At 39.2% G+C, this 10,308-nt stretch overlaps 1 protein-coding gene across 4 annotated transcripts in view; it reads right to left on the bottom strand.

The window, feature by feature from the left end:
* The window catches only part of CAMK4 (calcium/calmodulin dependent protein kinase IV), a 221,772-nt gene that overhangs the window by 15,301 nt on the left and 196,163 nt on the right, over positions 1-10,308 (bottom strand). For all 4 annotated transcript variants that reach the window (XM_076008263.1, XM_020290193.2, XM_076008264.1 and 1 more), the window contains 3 exons: positions 10,008-10,083; positions 4,917-5,043; positions 1,065-1,217 (listed from right to left, as the gene is read on the bottom strand). In XM_076008263.1, the coding sequence (XP_075864378.1) occupies positions 1,065-1,217; positions 4,917-5,043; positions 10,008-10,083 (356 nt within the window). The remainder of the gene's footprint in view (positions 1-1,064; positions 1,218-4,916; positions 5,044-10,007; positions 10,084-10,308) is intronic.

Genomic DNA, 10,308 nt, shown 5'->3' with positions numbered 1-10,308 from the left:
CTGGTAGGAAATGGGAAAGTGTCAGTCCGCGTTACCTCCGCTTAAAGCCCCAGATTAGAGCTCAGCGCCAACGTCACTTTTAGGGAGTCTGATTTAGAGGTTAGTGTTCAATCTTCCAAAGTATATTATTGCTAGATTGTTTGCTGAATGAAAACTTGTTTGGAGAACAAATAGCGAAACCTTTTAAATCTCAAATTAGTGTATTTAATTATCTGGACAATTGAAAGCCTAATAAGTATGTTTACCCGGGGATAACCAGTTTTCAAAAATTTCAGACTGTGTTTCCCAAAGTATTTGTTTCATGGAACACTAGCTCCATGGATGTTAGCAGTCATTATGAGGATTAAAGAGTTCTATGGTCAAATTAGCTTGAGAAATCCTAGGTTAAGTCAACATTATTTAATCCAGGGTATTTCAAATTAATTTGACCATGGAACCCTTCAGATCTATTCAATCTGGATCAGCCTATGAACGATTGCTGACTAAGAGTTGATTTTTAAACCACTCACAGTTGCTTTCTGAGATTGCCTGCTTATACAGTTATTCCTAAGCACCATTTTGTAATAGAAAAGCACCTAATTTCTATGCCATATGTATTATAAAATAGTAGATATATTTTGGTGAATAATTTTCTATATCATTTAAATCATCTTAATTTTTGTCAAGTATAGTAATCATCTATATTACCAAATATAATTTCAAAAGTTATTTCCCAATTTTCACATATTCAAGAAAACTTTCTGGATAAACATCGGTTTCTTGAAAAATGCTATTCAAGCAATTCACTTTAATTAGAAGCAGCATTAATATATTTGGTGAGTTGATCTCAACATATAACACATTCCTCTTTATTAGTAATGAATTTCTTATGGGAGGCTAACATAACTGTAAGGGGCTTTGTGTCAGTATTTTTGAGATTGCAAAGCAGGATTTTCCCTGGGGCCATAGGAGATGAATAATAGTATTAGAGGAAGAATGGTAGAGCTATCATTGAGAGCTCAAGATAAGAGAGAAGTCTCTGGGTTTTTTTCCTTAAAAAACAAAATAAAAATATGTTATCTTACCTTAAGCTTGCGCCGAGCATTGAACTCTTGAAGCTTCTTTTGAGCGGTATCCATGTGTACAAAATTGGCTGCTTTACCTGTGACCCACGGGTGCTGAAGAGCTTGAAAGGTAGTCAGCCTTTTCTTAGGATCCAAAACAATTAATTTTCTGACCTGAAATGATAAAGAACCATAGACTTAGGGAGATTTTTATGGTGACCTGGGCTTGACCTCAGCTTGTAAAGTTCTAGGTCTTGTTTTGTTTCTCTAGCAGTAATTATACATTCAATAACAGTAAATATTCATTAAAAAATTGTTTAAGCCCTCAGAGATCACTGTAGGTAGGAACAGCTTCAGGCAACAGTAGCTGAGGGAGTCTAAGAAGACAGTCGTGTGTACCACCTGAGACCCCAAACTGGCAGACTGCTTTCCAACAGAAGTCAAAGAATCAAGGCCTTGCTCGCCTGTGGACTAGACGTACTTTGAAAGCAGAAACACCATCTGATCATTCTAGGCTGCACTTCACAATCACCTAGAATTCAGAACTTAAAATACATCTCCATGGTAATGGAATTATTCATGCACCATCATTCTTTCTGTGGGATTAAATGGCAAGCAAAAGGGATGGTATCTCCAGTCCCTATGGAATACTATCTTATTCTACCTTGAGGTTACTAGATCTTTCTCTCTAATTCCTTAAGAGTACTTGAAGGAATAAGCTCAGAGCTTAACAGCCATTTCAGAATCAAAGTAAAGAAGTCAGTGGCTTAAAGGACTGAAATCAACCAACTGGCAGCCTGTTCTGGAAGGTTTACTCCTGCTTGTGAGGATGAGCAGACAATAAATTGCCAGGAAAGTCAACAAATGAAGTAATTCATGGCTCTGGGCTCAGTAGGGGTGACCTGGCATAAGGTACAGACTATTTGGAACCAGCAGTTGTGTACAAGCCCTGGTTATGCCTCAGCCTACTTAAGTGACCCTAGACACAGACACACATATTAAATGAGTGCCTATGAACACTCCCCAGACCCTTTTCCTACAAGATCTCATTTCTACCTTAATTCCTTTGTAAATGCATTTTTAGATGCATATAAAAGTTCATAAAAATATATGTAATCCTTTTAATAATCTTATCATTTGGAACTATTAGCACCAATTCACAAATGAGGGATGGAAGGAAGTTCAAAAAGACTTAGTGATTTGCCTAAGGTCAGGCAATTTGTAATTGGTGGAGCCTTGTATTCAAACTCAGCTCTGTGTTACATCAGAGTTCATCTTGTGGCCACTATACTGTGATGCCTGCAGGACAGTCAATCTTTCTGGACTTCGGCTTGCTCCTGTGTAAAATGAGTGGCTTTGGATGACTTTAGGTCTAAGGTCTTGTCTAACTCTAAGAAGAAGTGAACACAGGCTAACGAAATCAGGCAGCAAGTCAAAATGAGGAATCGATATTATCTGATTCTCTTTTCATGTCCTTTCTGTAGCATTTGCAAAGGAATGTGCATTTGGGCTAAAGATGCTGGATTTGTAGAGGGAAGCGTTAGTTGATGCTAGTTAAACATGCATTGAGTTTCTTAATTCTCACAGCAGCCTAGAGATAGGTACCATTATCCTCCTAGACAAGAAAACAAAGCATAGAGAGGTTAGCTAATAAGCCCAAGATCACACTTCTAGGTCATGACAAAGGGGGCACTTGAATCCAGGTGTGTCAGACTCTAAAATTCCTTGGTTTATTTCGGATTCATTGTTTCATTCAATGAACATTTATTGAGCCTGCACTATATGCCTATCTACTAATAGTACTAAGATCTAGGCATACATGCATGGTCCTCTCCCAGAGCTTGTAATCTAATTAAAGAAGACCATTGAACATGCAACTATAAGTGATGACTACTATGAAAGGGGGAGCACAAGGGGCAAAGGAATAATGTGGCTAAAGGAACCAACCGTGGGAGGGAGGGAGTGGAGAGGAGGTGGCCTTGCCTCCTGGAGATGTCTAGTTGCCACTAGACATCCTCCAGCTAGGGCTGGAGGATAAGAGTCACCCAGGCAAGGAAGGGTGTGTGTGTGTGTGTGTGTGTGTGTGTGTGTGTATGTGATGGGGAGGAAGAAGATGGGGAGGAAGGGGGAGAGAAATTACAAAGCAGAAGAAAGAGCAATAGCCAATATCATGAGCCACACTGCTGGGGAAGTGGAAGTCTGATGCACTCAAGGGAAGAGCAGCAAAAAACAGGGCTATGAAGCTAGTGAAGGCAAGGGAGAGTGGCAGGCTCCAGAGCAGGCAGTGCCATGTAGATCTTGTTATGGGTTTTGGGTTGTATCCTAAGAGCCTGAAAGCAGGGCAGTGACATGATGTGATTTATTTATAAGACCATCCCTCTGGAGCCTGGTGGAGCCGTATTTAAGAAGGGCATGGGAAGAGGCAGGGAGATTAGATAAGAGGTTGTAGCAGTGGTCCAGCTGGCTTGGACCGGGACAGAGGTGGTGGAGGTGGCGAGAGAGGATAGATCCAAGAGATGTTTCAGAGCATGATGGTCTGCCTTAAGGGAGGAGCTCAGATGACACATCTACATGTTGCACACACACTGTCCCTCTCTTCTGCAGTCACTCTGGAAAAGCCATGGGCCCTCGGGGATCAGTTCCATGAGAAAATACAGAAAGCAAGCAAGAAATGCTCGAAGGCAAAAAGAGCACTGGACAGTGTCTGGAAACCTGAACTAGTCCTAGTATTCTTTCTGCCTGGAAGTTGTGTGACCTTTGGAAGTCATTTCCCCTTCTAGTCTTTATCACACTCATCTTTAAAATGAGGGGAGGACTAGATGACTCCTAAGATCCCTTGGAGATCTAACCTTCTGTGATCCAAAAGTCAGTTCTGGATTATTTCTATGTGGATTTTCTCTAGAGAACTGATGGTAAATGTTTCAGTCCCATGTTAGCATCCTCTTTATTTTAGAAGAGGCGAACCACTTCTCCAGCCACTGTGTGTTTCTTTTTTTTTTTTTTTTTTTTTTTTTTTTTTGAGACAGAGTCTCACTTTGTTGCCCAGGCTAGAGTGAGTGCCGTGGCGTTAGCCTAGCTCACAGCAACCTCAATCTCCTGGGCTTGAGTGATCCTTCTGCCTCAGCCTCCCGAGTAGCTGGGACTACAGGCATGCGCCACCATGCCCGGCTAATTTTTTTTATATATATCAGTTGGCCAATTAATTTCTTTCTATTTATAGTAGAGACGGGGTCTCGCTCTTGCTCAGGCTGGTTTTGAACTCCTGACCTTGAGCAATCCGCCCGCCTCGGCCTCCCAAGAGCTAGGATTACAGGCGTGAGCCACAGCGCCCGGCCTGTGTGTTTCTTGAATGCAAATAAACTCCAATATTAGCAATATCACTAATATTAAGATGCAATGTCAAACAAACAAACAAAATGCACTGTTAACACAGTGGAACTTTTTTATAATGTCAATGATACCTAATGAGATTTGTATTGCTATGAGGATATTTTCATAAGTTTGAATGGAAATTTCAGGAAGCAATATTGCTTTATTTGAAATATATCTAAATCCAGGCAATAGAAAGTCATGTTAAAACAGAAGTTTTCTGCTTAAATTATGTTTGGATTCACATAGCACAGCTTTCTTCATAAGCAAGGCTCTATACTAATGATGTAGTAAAAGCTCATTAGCACCATAGTAATTGCAATTTGTGATAATTCAGCCAGTGATGAGAAAACATATTAATGTGCATTATTTTATTGAAAGTACTTTAAAATTGCAGAGAAAAATGATATCAATAGAGGCAAATTTTTAAAAATAACATTGCTTATGAATTAGTTAAAAATGAATTTATTTTATTTTGTTTCATTTTGCTTTAGTCACACTTACCAAGTCCTTGGCATTTAGAGATACTTCATCCCACCAGGGGGAGATAAAGTAATATTCACAATTCAGAATTCTCCTGAACATGAACTGATCGCCTCTTTCATCATAGAATGGTTCAAATCCACAAAGTCTAGAAGGAAAAAACAGAGAATAAAATGTCTTTAAAAGCCTAAGTCTATTTCATCAGATTTCTGCAGAAATTCAACACTATCCTTTTTCACAGCTTCCTGTTATGGAAGCAAGTCTACTCAGCACAACAAGTATGTAATTGCCTTGTTACAATTCACTATGGATAATGTAAACACACAATTATGTCTTCAGGAAGTAGGACTCATATAAAAACAACTTAGGAGTCCTACGAAAAGCTATAATATTACAATTATGGCACATAGAAATAAGAATAACAATAGCTAACATTATTATAGGCATTATGCTAAGGATTTTCCACAGATTTTTTTCATAGGACTTGAGAAGACAGACAGAAAGATTGATTTGAGTTCCATTTTAGTATGAAATGGAAGAGTTACGATTTTGAGAGTAAAGAGATTAAAAAATAGAAAGAAAGGATTTTTCACTCATTTTTGTTCTGCCCTATTTGATGACTTCCTCCATAGAAATGAGTAAAGTATTGTATTTCCATTCCATTCCAGTTTGGATTTCAGAGTAAACAAAGGTCAGAGTTAAAACAGGGAAAAGCCTTTAAAAAAATCTATTAATACAAGTGACTAGATACAGCCAAGAGGGTTGAGCAGCCTAGATTTACATACATTCTTGTATGTTACCCTCCCTCACTTTTGTATATCTTAAAGATGTTCTACTCTGTTCACTTTCATTTTCCACTACAGGGTCAGCTTAAAATGAATGGAAAAAGTGGGGGGGGGGGGGCAAGGAACAGGGAACCATCTCAGCATCCTAAAGAGAAAGAGAGGAAAAGCGAGTTGTTTGCCTGGGACCACCAGGTAAGTCTCCACTGTTTATAAATGGGCAGAGGTGCTGAAATCACTAGGGATCAAAAGGGAACAAAGCCAGGGCAAGTGTCACAGGTGTTGCATTTGAAAAGAATGGGGAGGGGGTGCAGCTGGAATGAGTAAGTTCTTTCTTCAAGCCAGTCAGGTTGGTGCAGAGCATGAAAAATTCAAATGCATCCTAATATGATGAGTTTTTAGGAAGAAGTCATTTCTTATGTGCTTTTGCTCACAGAATGTCCCACTGGGAGAGTCTTTGTCTCTTCCAAATATTCTGGAGCCAGCTGGGAAAAGGCCAGTGCTGAGGCCTGAGCCAGTGTGTTCTCCTTCTCCCTACTGTAGCAGTCCTTGGGGAGGATATGGCTCCAGACCTACTCGTGGAAGGGACTGCAAGGGACGCATAAGGAGAGATGGGAGCGCATTTCTACGCCTTGACAAGAAGAGAGTCTTCCCTTGCCTGGCCCTTCTCTCCCCTCTACAACACTAAAAAATTATGGCCTGTTGCTGATTAGTCATGGAGAAATTAGCCAACTTTCCAGACTTAATTTAGGAGCCTCCTGTTTTCCTTTCTGAAAATCTGGAGACAAAAATGACAATTCAGGAGTTATAGTGCTCAAACGTTTTTTCTTTCATTTCAATCATGTCAGTGACTTTGTGCTTTGGTGACAGAGATAAAAAGTTTATGTTGTGCCAGTCTGAAATGCCAAAAATCGAAGAAACGTGAGAGAGTAGCAAGCACACACACACACACACACACACACACACACACACACACACACACTGTGCAAAAACCCTTCAGAAATGGTAATATTTTAATGCCTGCAGTGACAGATTAGGAGCACATTGGGATTACACAGGCCTGAAGTGTGAATGTGTTATGCAGGCTAAACCCAAGCTTTTGAGCAGAGCTGTTATGTTGAAAGCTAAAGGAGAGAATTCGAATCTCTGATGTTTTCTGATTCTGGTCAGATCAGGAGGCCCAGTCCTGAGCTTTTGTCTGTGGGGCAGAAGGTTTAGGTGCAACAGGTAGAGAGACCAGAATTCCTGAGAGAAACAATAGAATGGTCTTCATTTTCAGCTGAAATGTCACCTTTAGAAATACCAAAGTCATACAACGAAAGCCTGCTGGTGACAAGCTTTTAAGCTTTTAAGAAGGAAGCTTTACTTTTAAGAAGGAAAAAAATGGAAGTGTTAAAATGCAGCAGTAGCCGTAAGGACAGCGCGGCAGGAGTGAATAGAGGCCTACACCGATTGTAAGAATCACGCTTCTGTTCATGGCTTTATTCAAAAATAAACCCCACAGTTTATGTGTATATAGGCAAGTATATGCATTATAAAACAGGTGCCTCAACATTTCGGACATAGAAGAAAGGATTTTACTAAAGTTCATAATGTAGCTTCATTACAACATTTACTTTGCCAGGAATAATCAACAAATGGATCCATAGTTCTAATTCTTTATTGAGTTACTTCTGTACTCCACTCCCTTCTGGCTCCGAGCCACTATGTGTAATGAGTCAGGTGTCTAGAGGTCAAAATCTAGGTCACCAGTAGGCCACTGAGTACACAGCAAAACTAAACTGGTACAATGAAGGAGATACATAGATTCAATGGCACAATCCATTAGAGAAAATGTATCAATGAACCTTGCAGATGGACTTCACCAATTATTAATGAACTGCAGGCTAAGTGAAAAGTCCTCAATCTTAGGGGCTGATAGAAGTTAGTACAGAACTAAAGGATATTAGTTGTAACCAGCATTGTTATTTCCATTTGGGGGCTGCTACTCTTATTTTCAACTAACACCTATTAATTAATTACCTTCAGTGTAATCAAGATAAAAGAAATATAAAAAATAGTTTGTATAACTTGGTAATGGACTAGGGGTAAGGACATTGATAGATTTTTAAATTTCTCTTCAGGGTTATAATAAAATGTTTCTCAAATGATTACATTTGTCTTTCCCTTCATTTTCCCATGTCAGTGGCCATATCACAGAGGTTTACTCATTCCGTATTCTAGTTATTCTGGGTGATTGTAACTTAATTTCTGACCTCCATCTCTCCAAATTCTTTTATACCATTAATACTTCAACTCCTCCCAGTATATTTCAATACAAAATTGTAATTGGGTACATTTATATTTTAGGGGCAAACCTGAATCCTTTCTGTATAGTTTACTTTTTCACTTGGTGTCGCTAAGTATGATATGTCACTTAAATAATTCAGGAAACAATATTCTTTCCCTAGTATAAAAGTGATCTCAAACACAAGTTGAAAGAATTCTACAATGTGACCAGGGATTTATTGTAATGAATTAAGCATTTAGTGTGGTGAACATAAATTACCTAAGAGTTTGCATTTTCCTAAGAAAAAACATGGTTTTCTACCTCTCCAAATTGTTCTCAAGCTTGAATGCATTCTAGAGACAAAGGGAATTGAACATTGAAAATATCTTTTGGCATTAAAATTAGCAGATGGCTATTTTATGGGTTGCTTGTTAAACCTCTTTGTCTTGGCTATCAACCAATATATACACACAGGTGAACTTACAGTTTGCTAATGTTCTTGGGGGTCTTACACCAGTTACCCCCTTCCTGGTCCATATGACCTGGACATCATACTTTCTAAGATCATTATTAAGTTAAAAAAAAATTTAGAAAAACTTCCAAACAACTCTTTCTGCTATGGACTGAATCATATCCTCCCCAAAGTCATATGTTGAAATCCTAACCCCTAATGCGGTATTTTTTGGAGATGGAGCCTTTGGGGAATAATCAGGTTTAGCTGAGGTCATGAGGTTGGAGCCCTCACCATGGGATTCATCCCCTCCTAAGAAGAGACACTAGAGAGCTTGCTCTTCCTCTATTTCTACCATGTGAGGACACAGTGAGATGGTGGCCACCTGCAAGCTAGGAAGAGGGCCCTCACCAGAATTCAACAATGCTGACACCGTGATCTTGAACTTCCAGCCTCCAGAACTGTGAGAAGATAAATTTCCCTTGTTTAAACCACCCAGTCTATATATTTTGTTATGGCAGCCCAAGCAGACTAATATATTTTCTTTCTATCCCTCCAAAATCTTATAGATTTGAATATTACGGGTTCCAATAACTAACTCTGCACTACTCTCTACATGGCACCCTAATTTGCTTGTAATTAATCCAGGGATCCTCAAACTTTTTAAACAGGGGGCCAGTTCACCGTCCCTCAGACCGTTGGAGGGCCGTTGGACAGAGCGGCGTACATTCCACACATGCGCACTGTGGACCCGGGATGAGTTGGCAGCTAAGCAGGACAGGCAGCGGCGGCAAAAACACCTGGTGGGCCGGATAAATGTCTTCAGCGGGCCGCATGTGGCCCGAGGGCCATAGTTTGAGGACGCCTAAATTAATCTCTCAAACTCATTAATATCTTGTTTTTTAGCTGTCCCACAGCAATCTTCCTTTTCAGACACTCTTCCATTTGTTTGGTGATTTTCTTCATCACCTGAAATTCTATCATCTCTTTGGATTTCCTGAAGTTCCTTATTTCATATTAGACAGGAGCTCAGGGATGGAGTTGAGGAGATCAGAGAGTGAACTATTTAGCTCATTTTTTTTCTCCCAGAGAAATCTGTGTAGAGTATTAAACTCAAGGCCCCTGAAAAACCTAACAGAAATGGGGAACAAAATTGATAGCCAAAAGCATTTAACATATTCCTGATAAAAAATATATCAGTTTGGGATGCTTAAAAATTAAATAGCCACTCGTCCTTTTAAAAAGACTAATAGTCTAATTATTTTAGATACGATGTAAATAAGTAAAATAAGAACAAGTTTCATAGATGGACTTGGGTTTCACAGTCATTACTACCGAGAAATTATGAATTGTTCCCCAAATCTGTCATAACATGGCATAGCAGATGAGACATAGAAAATCACTGGAAAGAAGTTCTTGCCCCAAGAAAGTTACAAAATAAAAATGAATGCTCATTTTCAGAAAATTCTATCACTAAAACTACTTTAGTATGTAATAGTAAAATCACAAAAAGTCAAAAAGTAATCTTGGTTTTTACAAGCACTACAGGTACCTAGAAAATGTTATAAAAAGGCAAACAGTTTGCATAGAAATGGCTTTTCTTCACTTACAAGATGTAGGTGATTATTCCTACAGACCACATGTCCACCTCAGGTCCGTAGGCACAGCCTCTAAGAATTTCAGGTGCTGCAGAAAAAGTGAAAACTGTGTTAAATTGGAGCTAAATTCAACATTCACATTTTTATAGCAAGCAACGGGAAAGAAATGAATTCATCAACAAAACTTCAGAACAGTTTAGTTCGATCTTCTCTCCCCAAACCACAGTACAAGGCTAAAAATTCGTGTGTCTATTTCAGTGGGAGAGATTACAGTCCCTCTGTGTTTGTGATGCATAAAAGTAAAGCTATTAAC

Source organism: Microcebus murinus, chromosome 11, assembly GCF_040939455.1.
Source record: "Microcebus murinus isolate Inina chromosome 11, M.murinus_Inina_mat1.0, whole genome shotgun sequence".
NCBI classification, from domain to species: Eukaryota; Metazoa; Chordata; class Mammalia; order Primates; family Cheirogaleidae; genus Microcebus; species Microcebus murinus.
Note: the sequence above shows the minus strand (reverse complement) of the source record. Positions and strands in the feature narration are given on the sequence as shown.